This window comes from Aureococcus anophagefferens, assembly GCF_000186865.1.
Source record: "Aureococcus anophagefferens unplaced genomic scaffold AURANscaffold_1, whole genome shotgun sequence".
Lineage (NCBI taxonomy): Eukaryota > Pelagophyceae > Pelagomonadales > Pelagomonadaceae > Aureococcus > Aureococcus anophagefferens.
In genome coordinates, this window is record NW_008705561.1 from 2,223,810 (window position 1) to 2,237,764 (window position 13,955).

Consider the following 13,955-nt stretch of genomic DNA (forward strand, 5'->3'; position numbering starts at 1 on the left):
CGCGCGGGCCGCGGCGCTCGAGGACGCGGCCAAGGCCGCGGTGGCGCGCGCGGACGCCGAGGCCCGCGCGGCGGCGCTCGAGGAGGCCCGCGAGGCCGCGGTCGCGCGCGAGCGCGGCGCGGCCGCGGCGCTCGAGGCCGCGCGCGCGCGCTTCGCGGCGGAGGCCGACGAGGCCCGCGCCGAGGCCGGCGCGGAGCGCGCGAAGCGCGAGGCCCTCGAGGCGGAGAAGGACGCCCTCGAGGCCGCGCGGCGCGACGCCGTCGCGGCCGCGGCGCGCGCCGGGGCCGAGAAGGACGCGCTCGCGGCCGAGGCCGCGGCCGCGCGCGAGGCGCTCGAGGCCCGGCGCGAGGCGCCGGCGCCCCTCAAGGCCGCCGCCGCGTCGCCGGACCCGCGGCGCGAGCGGCCGCCCGCCGAGGCGCCCGTGCCCGCCGTCGCCGCGGCGACGCCGCTCCCGCGGGACCGCGGTGCGTTCGAGACGCCCTACGCCGAGCCGCCGTCGGCAAATTCGGCCGCCTACACGCCGGCCTTCGAGCCCGAGGGCACGCCCGCCGCGGGGCCCGCGCCCGCACCCGACGACTGGGAGGAGCTCTTCGACGACGCCGAGGGCCGCGCGTACTACTGGTCCAAGGCCCGCGACGAGTCGCGCTGGGACAAGCCCGCCTGCCTCGTGACGCTCTACTCGGACTGGGAGAAGCACTTCGACGCGGCGTCGCAGCACTACTACTACTACTCCGAGAGCCGCGGCGAGTCGACGTGGGACGCGCCCGAGCCCACGCGGCGGCCCGGCGGCGCGACGCCGACGCCGCGCAAGTGGACGCCCGCGAAGAGCGCCCGGCCGACGCCGTCGCGCAGGCTCCCCTGAGTAAAGGGGACGTCGACTGTCTTGGTCGTTGCCGTCGTCGATGAAGGCAACAAAAAGCTGTTTACTCTCAACCGCCTCGACACGATGGTGGCCCGACGATCCAGCCCCGCCGCCGGGCGATAGGGTCCCCATGGCCGCCGGCGAGGGCGCCGACGTGGAGGGCCTCTGGGCGAAGGCGCTGCAGCTCTCGGAGGGCGGCGAGGTCCACGAGGCGATCCTGCACTTCGAGTGCGCCTCCGCGGAGCTCGAGCGCCAGCTCGCGGCCGCGGCGTCCGTGCCGAACGCGGACCGCGTGCGGTCCCTGCTCGGAGAGCTGCTCGCGAAGCTCGGGTCCGAGGTCGAGCTCCACCTCAACTACCTCCGGGGCAACCACTGGGTGGCCCTCGCCCTCGAGCCGCCGGCGGGCGACGACGCCGTGAAGAAGGCGTACCGGCGGCTCGCGCTGCGCTACCACCCGGACAAGAGCCGCGTGTCGCCGAAGATCTTCACCATCGTCGGCAAGGCCCACGAGGTCCTGCGGCACCCGGAGCGGCGGAAGCGCTACAAGCCGGACAAGTCCGCGACGGCCTGGAAGGTCTACCGGCGGGAGCACGCGGCCGAGTTCCGCGCGCCGACGCGGACGAAGCAGCCCTGGAAGCCGACGCCCGACGGCGCCGCCCGGGAGTACCGCGCGAGCCGCGGCTCCGCGAGCTCGCCGCAGAAGAAGCCCAAGGCGCCCGCCGCGCCCGCGCCGCCGCTGAGCGTCGACCGCGTCCGGGCCATGAAGGTCGGCGAGCTCAAGGAGCGGCTCAAGTTCTTCGGCGTCCCCGCGACGGGCGAGCGGCGCGACCTCGAGGCGGACCTCATCCGCGCGGCGGCGCTCAAGCCGCGGACGCCGCCGTCGGCCGCGGCCGTCGGCGCGGAACTCCGCGCGTCGTCGCCCGCGACGTGCGCGCGGCGCGTCGCGGGCCTCAACGCGGCGACGCTGCGGGAGCTCCTCGAGCGCGCGGGCCGCGCCGAGCCGCCCCGGGCCCGCGGCGCGCTCGAGACGGCCGTCGTCGCCGCGTACGCGGTGTCGCGCGCGCGCGGCGAGCCCGTCTTCCCCCGGTCGCCGGACGCCAAGCGGGCGCCGGACTTTGCCGCGCCCGCCAAGGCCGACCGGCCGTCCTTCGACGAGCGGCCCGCGGCGTCGCCGGAGCCGGCCGCGCCCGCGCCCGCGGAGCCCAAGGCCGACGCGCGCGCGCCCGAGCCGGCCGCGGCGTCCGAGCCCGAGCCCGAGCCCGCGGCGCCACCGCGCGAGCCCCCCTGGGCCGCGGCGCCCGCGGCGCCCTACGACGACGGCGACGCGTCCGACGACTCGGGCCTGCTGCCGGCGGCCGGCGGCTTCGTCGGCAGCCTCCGCGCGCGCGCGCGGAGCGCGTCGTCGGGCCGCCGCGAGCCCGCCGTCGGGCCCGTCCACGTCGCCGCGGCGCGCGAGGGGGGCGGCGACGTCCAGTCCGAGGTCGACTTCTGGGTCCAGGGCGCGCGGACCCACGCGACGCCCCGCCTCGGCGCGCCGTCGCCGCGGCGGACGCCGCGCGAGGCGCCGCCGCCCGAGGCGCCGGACCCGGGCCTCGTGGACCCGGGCGGCGGCTGGTTCTGGGGCTAAACTGCGTCGCTCCTTGTTACACGGCGACGGCGGGCAGGAGCGTCGCCGCGAGGGGCGCGTCGACGAGCGCGCCGAGGCCCGGGCACGTCGCGTGGACGTCGAGGCGCGCGAGCGTCCGCGGCCGGCCCCGGAGGCGCGCGAGGTCGGCGAGCGCGTGGCACTTGACGGCGACCTGGACCGCGACGCAGGCCGCCGCGAAGGCGCCGCGGTCGAGCGCCGCGAAGGCGCCGTAGAGGCCCGCGGCGAGCGCGGCGACGGAGCGCCGCGGGCCGTCGTGGGGCAGCGCGAGGTGGGCCATGACCGCGAAGGCCGTCGCCGTCGCCGCGGAGAGCGCGCGGACGTCGCCCGCGCCCGCGAGGAAGAGCGCGATCCCCGCGGCGCCGCCCGCGGCGAGATGACGAGCGTGCGGAAGAGGTCCGGCGCGAGGCGGTACATGCGGTACCAGACCGCGGCCGACAGCGCGAGCATGAGCGCCGTGCCCCCGTAGAGGAGCGCGCCCGCGAAGCGGCTCCGCACCGCGTCCGCGCCGAAGTCGCCGAGCAGCGGCGCCGCCGCGGGTACGGACGCCGCGGCCGCGTCGACCTCGAGCCGCTCGGCGAAGTCGTAGAGCAGGGGCATGAACCAGTACGTCGCGACGATGAGCGTGAGGAACAGGCCGTGCTGGAACCGCACAAAGGCCATCTCCACGAGGTCCGCCGTCGCCTCGCGCCAGCAAAACGCCTCGCACAGCCAGAGCGCGGCGGCCGCCGCGCGCCAGGCGGCGCGCCGCGCCGCGGCGCCGAGCGACGCGAAGCCGACGAGCGCCGCCGTCGCGACGGCGACCTGGACGAACGCCGCGGGCTGGCGCCGCTGGCGCCGCGAGGCGCACGTCGCCGACGCGTAGACGAGGCCGCACGCGAGGCACGGCGCCCGCAGCGGCTCGCCGACGGCGGCCCAGGTCGACGCGAGCAGCGCGGCGCTCACCTGCACGGCGACGGTCGTCCGCGCGCCGTCGCTCCACTGCAGCTCGTCGAGGTCGTCCTCCACGAGGCGCAGCCGCTCCGGCGCGTCGGGCGCGCGCACGCCGGCCTCCGGGTCCGGCGCGGCGCGCGGGTTCATTCGGTGCGATGCTTTCACGCGTGCGGTTGTCAATGCACGCAATTAGGTGCGATGCTTTCACGCGTGCGGTTGTCAAATCACGCAATACCGCAGCTCATGCCCTAAGGAGCCCAGCTAAAGTTTCGGCAACGTTGGCGACCATGTTGATGCTGAATCGTGTAGCGGACCCGAGTGCGATGGAGCTTTGATGATGGAACGCCGCACCAGTTGATAGTTTGCGGCGTCGTAGCGCGCGACTGGTTTTCGCGTTGGCGCGTCCGCCGCGAAACACGCTGCGGCGCCGTCCGCGCCGGCGGCCATGGCAATAACCACCGCCGTCACCAACCGCATAGCCGTCGCGGCCCGCGCCGAGGAGTCGGCGCAGCAGCGGCGCGGGGTGCGCTTCGAGGGCGAGGGGAGCGAGCGGAGCCTGCGGTCGGGGAGCCCGGGCCGGCCGACGTTCAGCCCGGGCCGGCTGTCGATGCTGAGCCCGGGCAGCGCGCGGCGTTTGAGCCTCGCGCGGCAGTTCACGCGGACGACGTTGGTCATGCCGAGCCCGTTCCAGATCGCCGCGGCGACGATGCTCACGCGCGTGCGGCGCACGCGGAGCGCGGGCGGGAGCTCCTTCGCCATCATCGACCCCATGTCGCCGCGGCTCCAGGCGTTCGAGGCCTTCTGCCTCGTCATGACGATGATCACGGCGTTCACGACGCCGTTCGAGATGGCCTTCGTGCCCGCGCTGCGGCCGCCCCTCAAGTCCAACGGCTTCTTCCTCACGAACCGGTGCCTCGACGCCGTCTTCTTCGTCGACTTCTGGCTCCGCTTCCTCTGCGTGCCCTACCGGAGCGGGACGCGCGCGAACCACTTCGTCAAGGAGCGGCGGCTCATCGCGCGGCACTACGCGCGGACCTGGATGCTGCCGGACCTGATCGCCCTCGTGCCCTTCGACCTGCTGACCTACGAGCCCTTCAACATCCACCTGTCGTCCGTCGTCGTGACCGCGCTGCGGCTGCTGCGGCTCGTGCGCATGCTTAAATTGGGCCGCGTCGTCACGCTCGTGGAGCGCTGGTCCGAGGCGTCGAGCGTGCCCTACGCCTACATCGAGATCTGCAAGCTCATGAGCTTCATCTTCATGACCGTGCACTGGGTCGCGTGCGCGTGGGGCCTGCTGGGCGAGCTCGAGGCGGGCGACCACTTCTCGTGGGTCGACGCGCTCCGGAGCGGCATGGCGTCGACCTGCGAGTCGCAGGACGCCCACGACGCCATCCTCGTCTATCTGCAGAGCCACCAGGGCACGCCCCAGGCCACCTACCTCGCGGACAAGATCAGCGTCACGAAGGAGAGCTACAGGGACTCCTTCCACCGGCCGTCGTGCGAGAAATTCGACACGCGGCGGTCCAAGTACGTCGTCTCGCTCTACTTCGCCGTCTACACGCTCACGGGCATCGGCTACGGCGACGTCAACGCCGTGACGCGCGCGGAGTACTGCCTCGCGACGGCGTGCGTCATGTCGACGGCGATCCTGTGGGCGTTCCTCATCGGCAACTTCTGCGCCATCGTCGCGTCCATGGACAAGCACCCGGCGCGCTTCCGGGGCGCCATGGACGACCTCAACTCCATGCTCAGCGAGAGCGATTTGGACCCGGAGCTCTGCGTCCGCGTCCGCGACTACTTCTCGCACTCGCGGAATCTGATGCGGACGCGCGACTACCACGAGCTCGACGCGCTCATGAGCGCGGGGTTGCGGGGCGAGGTCGCCGGCGTCGTGTCGGAGACGTGGCTCGAGAAGGTCTGGTACTTCCGGAACTCGTCGAAGGCGTTCATGCGCGAGCTGTCCATGCTCATGGGCCCGCTCATGTTCGCGCCCTTCGAGACCGTGGACGCGGGCGCGTCGCTCCTCATCATCCAGCGGGGTTTGGTCATGCTCGGCGGCCGCATGCTCACGCGGGGCGACCACGTGGGCCACGAGTTCATCGTCGTCCGCGACGAGGAGCGCGTCGCGTTAGACGCGGAGCGCGGCGTCGTCGACAGCCGCGTGTCGCCGAGCGCGTTCACCTACGTCGAGGTGCTCGAGCTGCGCCAGGAGGACCTGCTCGCGCTCTTCCCGCTCTTCCCGGAGGAGGCCGCGCGCGTCACGACCGCGTCCCGCTGGCTCGTGATGAAGATCGCGCTCCTGAAGTGGGCCAAGGCGAAGCTCGCGCGCGAGCGCGCCGACGCGCAGCGCGCGCCCGGGACCGCGCCCGCCGGCGGCGCCGCGGCGCCCGCGGCGGTCGCGGCGGTCGCGCGCGAGGGGCGGTCGCCGGGCCGGCCGCGGCCGGCGGGGGGCGGCGACGCGCCACCGAACGCCTTCGTGGACCAGCACCTCCAGAACCGGTCCAAGGTCGGCCGGGCCCTCGTCGCGTCCAACTCCATGTCGCGGGGCACGCTCCTCAACGGCCTCGTCGTCTCGCCGACGAACCGCCTCACGTTCCGCCAGACGGCGGTGCTCTCCGACGGCGTCTTCGGCGGCTCCCGGCCCTCGCCGGGCGCGTCGACCGCGGCGTCGTCCGCGGGGCGCGGACCGCGGGCCGGCGACGGCGGCGCCGCGCGGCTCCGGTCCCGCGTCGCGCGGCTCCGCGAGGCCGCGCTCGACGCGAACCGCGAGATCGAGCAGCTCGCGCGGCTCCTCGCCGACGACGACGAGCCCCGGCCCCGGGGCGACTCCGACCCCGTCGAGACGGTCCTGCTGGCGAGGTAACGACCCGGGGCGGCGGAGGAGCAATGGGCCGCGCGGAGGGGGAAGGGGCCGCGCGCGCGGGTTGTCCGAACGCGGCAACGCCGCAGCACATTGCATGCAAGATTCCGGCCGCGTGGGCAATGGGGGCCGTGAGATTTGCAAGGTGCGCCCGCTTGGCAATGGCAAGGCCGTGAGCCTTGCTAGGTGCACACTGGCATGCGACCGCTCCTGCGGCTCGCGCTCTGGTCGCGCGTCGCGCGCGGCATCTGGCCGACGCCGCGGGCCTGGAGCACGCCGGCGGACGCGGGCGTCCGGCGGCTCCCGGAGGCCGGCCTGCCGGCGCTGACGATCGACGGCTGCGAGGAACCGTGGTGCGGCCGCATCGCCGCCGCCTACGACCGCCTCGCGCCGCCGCGGCTCGCGCCAGGCACGCCGCCGCACGCGCGGCCGCCCGCGGCGGTCGCCGCCGAGGCCGCCGCGTTCGGCGCGCCGCGCGAGCGCGCGGCCGCGGCGCTCGGCGTCGGGCCGTCGTGGTACGAGGACGACGTCGCGCTCGCCGGCCGCCGGGACGCGGGCGCGATCGCGCGCGTCGTGGTCTCCGTCGGCGGCGGCGCCGGCGACGAGTCCTACGCGCTGCGGCTCGCCGAGGGCGACGACGTCGTGCGCGCGTCCGCGGCCGTGTGCGAATCAAATCTTCAATACGACTTCAATGTGAGCGTATGCGACGGCTTTGACGCGAGTTCTTCGGCTGTGCTTCGAGAACTCGACGAGCGTTGGTCGGGACGTCCCAAACCAGTGGTTGATTCGCACACAGGTCCGCGGCGGCGCCCGAGGGCGCGCTCCGCGCGCTCGCGTCCCTGGGCCAGCTCTGGCGCTGGGACGGCGCGCGCCACGCGCTCCCGTCGGCGTTCGACGTCGAGGACGCGCCGCGCCACGCGTGGCGGGGCCTGCTCCTCGACACGTCGCGCCACTTCTGGCCCCTCGCGCGCGTCCACCGCGCGCTCGACGCCATGGAGGCGCTGAAGCTCAACGTGCTCCACTGGCACGTCGTCGACTCGCAGTCGTGGCCCTGGGCGGCGAACGCGACGGCGCCGCGCCCCTACTGCGGCGCCTGCGTCTACACGAGCGCCGACGTCGCGGCCGTCGCCGCGGCCGCGCGGGACCGGGGCATCGCGGTCGTGCCGGAGCTCGACGCGCCGGGCCACGGCGGCGCGGCGCCGGCCGCGGCGACCTGCCCGGAGCTCGCGGCGACGGACCGCGGCGCGGTCGCGCGCGGCCGGGGCCCGGGCGGCCGCGACGGCGGCGCCGGGAGCACGGAGCACGGCCTCGACGCCGTCGCCTGGGGCGCCGCCGGCGCCGCCGGGGTGGACGACGCCGCGCGCGCGCTCTCCGCGCTCGTCGGGGAGCTCGCGGCCGCGGCGGGCGCGGCGCACGTCCACGTCGGCGGCGACGAGGTCGACGCCGGCTGCTGGGCCGAGGACGCGGCGCGCCGCGGCGCGGCGCCGGACGCGGGCTTCGAGGCGGCGGCGGACTGGGCCCGCGCGCGCGAGGCCGCGCTGCTCCGCGCGTCCGCGGACGCCGCGCGCGCCGCGGGCGCGACGCCCGTGTTCTGGGACGACGCGCTCGACGCCGGCGACCCCGCGACGCTCGCGGGCGGCCTCGTGCAGATCTGGCGCGGCTGGCTCGGCGTGCCCGGCCTCCTCGCCTACGCGAGCACCCTCGGGCTCGCGGGCGCCATCGTCTCCGACGGCATGTACCTCGACTACGACCACGAGGGCTGGGACCAGGTCCTGCGGCGCGGCCGGCTCCCGGACCACGCGCTCGTCGTCGGCGGCGAGGCGTGCTCCTGGGGCGAGCACAACGAGCGCCTCGACGCGCGGCTCGTGAAGCTCGCCGCGGCGGCCGAGCGGCTCTGGGGCGGCGCCGCGGCGGACGCGGCCCGCGCGGGCGACCTCGTCGGCCCGCGGCTCCGCCTCTCGGCGCTGCGCTGCCACCTCCTGCGGCGCGGCCACGACGCTACGCCGCCCGTGCTCCCGGACCTCTGCCTCGCGGGGCCGCCGCGCGGGCCCGCCGACGCCCCGCCGCCGGCGTCGAGGGCGCCCGCGGTCGTCACGATCGCCGCGCCCTGGTACCGCTCCCGCGCCGCCGCGAGACTCGAGGACGCGGCGCTGGCCGCCGCCGTCGCCTTCATCGTCGCGTCCCGCGTGCGGAGGCGGAGGCCGAATAAGGAGGATTGAGAGCTAAGTCTCGCGTCCTCATTGAAGTCACTGTTGCAGGAAGCCTGGCTCACCGTCACCTTGACCTTTTTCTAGCGTGTTAGCATGGAACACACCCACATGTAAACGGTGCCCTGACCGGCTGGGCCTGCGGTTCCCAGCCCTCTGGCTGGGCGCGCTGCGCCTGGCTGTGAGATTTCAACAATGCTCGACGCCGTCTGTCCACTGCTCAGCTCCGACAGAGCGGGCCCGCTTCTTCCGCACGCCGCACACCGTCTCTTCTAGCATTAGGCGACCCACCCCGCCTACACGCCTACCCTGGGCGGGCACTGGGGGGGGGATTAAAGCCGCACCGGGCCCCGGACCGTCTTCGAGCGCTCCTCCGCTCCTCTGAGTCCTCTCCTCTCGCGCTCCGCCGCCCGATCCGCTCGTTCGCTCCTCGACCCGTCTCCGCACCCCAAAAAATACTAGCGAGCGACCTCGTCGCACACCAGCAACAAGCAACCTCACAAGCATGAGCATCATCCTCGCGCTCGCGCTCTTCGCTCCCGCCGACGCGGCGTCGCTCCGAGGGAGACGCCGCCTCGCGGACAACCTCGACCTGCCCAAGCTACACGAAGCGGGCAAGCAGGGCCACATCGGCTCGAAGATCAACTTCAAGCTCGACAAGGCCCACGAGACCGAGTGCTCCTGCCCGTACCAGTACGACGGCATGTGCGACGTCGCCGCGGGCTACTGCGGCTGCGACCCGCACGACTGCTCGTCGCTCGGGTCGATCTTCGGCTGCGAGGCGTGCGTCGATGCGGGCGGCGTCTTCTGCGCCAAGGACGCGCTCTGCGCGGAGCCGGGCGAGGCGCCGAGCCTCGAGGAGCTTCAGACGTTCGTGACGACGGCGACGTGCGACGCGGCCGACTACTCCACCGACTGCCCCGCGCGCCCGCTCCCGGACCCGGCGTACGACGCCATCGCCTGGTACATGAAGGCCATCAACGTCGAGGAGGCCTGGGCCTCGAACGTCACGGGCGCCGGCGTCACGGTCATGATCGCCGACGACGGCGTCGACGCGTCGCACCCGGACCTCGCCAAGCTGAGCGTCGCGGACTCGTGCGACCACTACCTCCCGGCGAGCGAGTTCGACACGCACGGCACGCAGTGCGCGGCGCTCGCCGTCGGATCGTCGAACGACCACTGCGGCGTCGGCGTCGCCCACGGCGCGTCGCTCGCGTCGTGCAAGATCTACGGCTGGGGCGACACTGAGGACGAACTCTACGCGGGCTTTGCCAAGGGCGACGTGATCTCGAACTCCTGGAACTATCCCGACTCGTGCATTGTCGAATCGGACTACGGCTACTACTACTACTACTACGACTACGACTACGACTACTACTACCACGACTACGAAAACGACGACGACTACTACTACGACGCCCGCCGCCTCGATGACGCCTGCCCCTTCATCTCCGACGTCTACGACACGCCGTGCGCGGACGCCGCGTGCGCGGACGCCGACTTCTCGCACGCGGGGACGCTGGACGAGGCCTGCAAGTCGGTCGTCGCCGCCTACTGCTCGAACTCGCTCAAGTTCGAGACCGACCGCGACGCGTGCCTCGACCTCGACCGCTACTACGTGGTCTGCGGCCACAACCAGATCCCCAAAGGGGGCTTCGACGCGATGAAGGCGGGCATCACCGACGGCCGCGGCGGCAAGGGCATCGTCTACGTCTTCGCCGCCGGGAACGAGTACACCGGCGGCGGGAACACGAACTTCGAGGGCTACCTACACAGCCGCTACACGATCACTGTCGGCGCCGTCGGCATGGATGTGCTCCACGCGTCCTACTCGTCCACGGGCGCGTCCGTCTTCGTCTCCGCGCCCGGCGGCGACTCCGGCGACGTCCTCGGCATGGTCACGGCGTTCCCCGTCGCCACGGGCACGAGCTGCCGCAACGCGGGGTCCGGCACGTCCTTCGCGACGCCCATCGTCAGCGGCGTCGCCGCGCTCATGCTCGAGGCGAACCCAAACCTGGGCTGGCGCGACGTCCAGGGCATCATCGCTACTACCTCCAAACTCCCGGACGACGACGGCGACCTGCCGCGGTCCGTCAACGCCGCGGGCATCGGCCACAGCTACCAGTACGGCTTCGGCATCATCGACGCGGGCGCCGCCGTCGCCGCGGCGCGGACCTGGCAGAACTACTACACCGAGACCGTACTCACGGCGATGGCGTCGCCCGGCGCGGCCATCGCCGACGACGGCGCCGCCGTCAGTTCGACGATCTCGGCCGCGGCCGACGCCGACTTCGAGGTCGAGACCGTCGTCGTCGTGCTCACGATCGACCACCCGCATCGCGGCGACCTGAGGATCATCCTCGAGCGCGACGGCGTCGAGTCGCTCCTCGCGCCGGAGTCCGACGAGGACGGCGACGGCTACGCCGACTGGAAGTACACGACCGTCCGCCACTGGGGCGAATCCGCGAACGGCGGCGGCGGCTGGACGCTCAAGGTCGCCGACGTGCGCGCGAGGAAGGGGCCTGGCACCGGGACCTTCGTCTCCTGGACCCTCCAGGTCCACGGCCACGCCTTTATCGAACCCACCCCCCGGAGCACGGCCGCGCCGACGACGGTCTACGCGCCTGACGGCGACGAGCTCTATGAGCCAGCGACGACCGCGCCTACGGCCGCGCCGACGCCGCTGCCCGGCCCGACGCTCGCGCCCGTGACGCCGCCGCCGTCGGCCGATCCCACGGGGACGGCCGTGCCGACGGCCGCTCCGAAGGCCGCGCCGACGACGACGACCACGGTCGCCACGACCACGGTCGCCACGACCACGGCCGCGACGCCGACCACCACGGCCACCACAACCACGGCCACCACGACCACGGTCGCCACGACCACGCCCGACCCGCCGACCGCCGCGCCCATGGCCGAGCCCTCGGCCAAGCCCTCGCCCGCGCCCACGGCCAAGCCGACGGCCGGCCCCACGGCCAAGCCCTCGCCCGCGCCCACGGCCAAGCCGACGGCCGGCCCCACGGCCAAGCCCTCGCCCGCGCCCACGGCCAAGCCGACGGCCGGCCCCACGGCCGAGCCCTCGCCGGCGCCCGTCGGCGACACCGGCGAGTTCGGCCAAGGTGGCGGTGATTTCACGGAAGGCAGCGCCGGCACGTGCGCCGACAACACGAAGAAGAACTCGTGCAAGGCCGCGGGCTGCACGTGGGATGGAAAGTCCTTCCCTAAATGCCAGCCCGGCGGGTCCGGCGGCGCGGGCGAGGATGAGGCCGAGGGCGAGGATGAGGCCGAGGCCGTCAAAGCCCCGAAGTGCAAGAAACTCAGGAGGGATGAATGCAAGTCGAAGGCGAACAAGAAGATGTGCAAGTGGAAGAACGGCAAGTGCAGGGACAAGCCGTCCAAATCGGAGTCCGCCGGCGGGACGTGCTCTGAACACACGAAACGCAGCAAATGCAAGAATGCGGGCTGCACGTGGGCCAAGGACTCTTCTCCTAAGTGCCAGCGCGATTCGACGGCCGAGGCCGTCAAAGCCCCGAAGTGCAAGCAACTCAAGACTGAGGATGAGTGCAAGGCGAACAAGAAGACGTGCAAGTGGAAGAACGACAAGTGCAAGGACAAGTGCAAGACACTCAAGACTGAGGATGAGTGCAAGGCGAACAAGAAGACGTGCAAGTGGACGCACGACAAGTGCAAGGACAAGCCGTCCCAGAAGTAGACCCCCGCCGCGGACGCGCGCGCGCGCTCCGTCGACGGCGCGAGGCTACCGACCACGGCGATGACAAGCATCGCCGGCACGACCCCCGCGCTACGAGCGCCGCCTACCTAGCCGCGTGCAAGCAATTTTAGAGGGTCATAAAGTCACTTATGCGATATCTCCTAGCCCTGCGAAGACTCTTCTAGGAGTAGGCCTCCTGAGTACTCTCGTGGTCGCCGGGCGCTGGGAGAGGGTCGCGTTCGCGTGCCCCGCTCTCGGCCATCCCTCGACATGTCGCCGCGGTCTCCGCGCGCGCGCGCCTCACACGGTTACCGGACACCGGTATGATGGGCGAACCTGGCTACCGTTTCTTACCCTTGCCCTCGGCGAGCGTCGCGGCGAGGAGCGCGCCGTCGTCCTTCTTCTTCTTCGGCGGTGCTTTCTTCGGTGGCGGTTTCGGGGGCGCGTCGCCCTTGCCGCGGCCCTTGCCCCTGCCGCCCCGGCCGCGGCCGCCCTTGCCGCCGCCGCGGCCGGCCGGCTTCTCCAGGAAGTGCTTGCGGAAGCGCACGGCCGCGCCGCCGCGGAGCGGGACGGAGGCGACGAGCGCGTCGAGCGCGCGCTCTCCGCGCGGCCGGTCGCCGTCGATCTCGGCGGCGACGGCGCGGAGCGCCGCGTCGTCGACGCCCGCGGCCGCGCAGGCCTCGGCGTAGTGGCCGAGGTCGAGCGCGGCGAGCGCGGCCGCGAGGCCGGCGGCGGCGGCGCGCGACGCGGCGCCGCCCCGCGCGGCGGCCTTTTCGTCGGCCGCGGCCATGCGTTTCGCGCGCGCGAGCGCGTCGCTCCGCGCGGCCGCCGCCGCGTCCGTCTCGGTCGCCGCGGCGGCGGCCGCGGCGGCCGCGGCGTCCCGCGGCGGCGGCGCGGCGGCGGCGGCCGAGGCCGCGCGGTCGCCCGCGCGGAGCGCCGCGTCGCGCGGCTCGGGCGCGCGGTCGAGGTCGCGGATCGGCGCGGCGGCGGCCGCGGCGCGCGTCGCCGTGGCCGCGGCGGGCACCGTCGGCCGCTCGCGCGTCGCCGGGAGGCCGAGCGCCGCGTCCGTCGCGCCAGGCCCAGCCCGCGGGCAGGCCGCTCCAGGGCGGCCGCGCGGCCGCGTCGAGGTCCGCGAGCAGCGCGCGGAGCGGGCCGTCGCGCGCGCCCCGGCGCGGGAGCGCCGCGTCGACGGCCCTCGCGAGCGCCGCGACGCGGTCGCGCGTGCCGTCGTCCGCCGCGCGCGCGCAGGGCCCGTCGCCGGCCGCCAGGAGCGCCGCGAGCGGATGCGCCGTCCCGACGTCGAGGGCCGCGAGGCGCCGCGTCCGCAGGACGCCGAACGCGGCCAGGAGCGCGCGCGGCTTCGGCGGTCCTCGCGAGGCGAAGCCGCTCGCGCCGTGCGCGCGCAGGGCGAACGCGTTGCCCGCGCGGTCCGCGCCGACGAGCGCCGCGCCCCCGGCGCGGAGGAGCGTCGGCCGGCCGAGGGCCAGGGCCAGCGCGACGAGCGCGCCGTCGTCGCCGCGCGGCGCGCGCGCCGCGGCCCCGCGCGCGTCCCTCGCCGCGCGCGCGAGGTCCGCCGCGTCGCGCTCGACGTCGCGCGCGTCCCAGCGGCCCTCGCGCGCGGCGCGGACCGCCGCGAGGAGGTCCGAGCCCGCGTCGAGCGCCGCGCGCGCCGCGGCCGCGGCCGCGCGGTCGCTCCCGAACGGGTCGCGCGCGGCGTCGAGCGCGGCGACGGCGAC

At 74.6% G+C, this 13,955-nt stretch overlaps 2 protein-coding genes across 2 annotated transcripts in view; both read left to right on the forward strand.

The window, feature by feature from the left end:
- Nucleotides 1-8,519, forward strand: part of AURANDRAFT_60779 (hypothetical protein) — a gene marked incomplete at both ends in the record, with an annotated part of 12,836 nt that extends 4,317 nt beyond the window's left edge. The window contains 6 exons of the mRNA XM_009034144.1: nt 35-810; nt 986-2,476; nt 3,634-3,650; nt 3,920-6,285; nt 6,487-6,962; nt 7,097-8,519. Coding sequence (XP_009032392.1) covers nt 35-810; nt 986-2,476; nt 3,634-3,650; nt 3,920-6,285; nt 6,487-6,962; nt 7,097-8,519 — 6,549 coding nt within the window. The remainder of the gene's footprint in view (nt 1-34; nt 811-985; nt 2,477-3,633; nt 3,651-3,919; nt 6,286-6,486; nt 6,963-7,096) is intronic.
- A 955-nt stretch (nt 8,520-9,474) lies between these two features.
- On the forward strand, nt 9,475-11,004 carry AURANDRAFT_18780 (hypothetical protein; the record flags this gene model as incomplete). Its single annotated transcript, XM_009034145.1, has 2 exons — nt 9,475-9,828; nt 10,147-11,004. Coding segments are annotated over 2 exons (1,212 nt in total), but the record flags the coding sequence as incomplete, so codon positions are not given.
- Between the last annotated feature and the right edge of the window lie 2,951 nt (nt 11,005-13,955).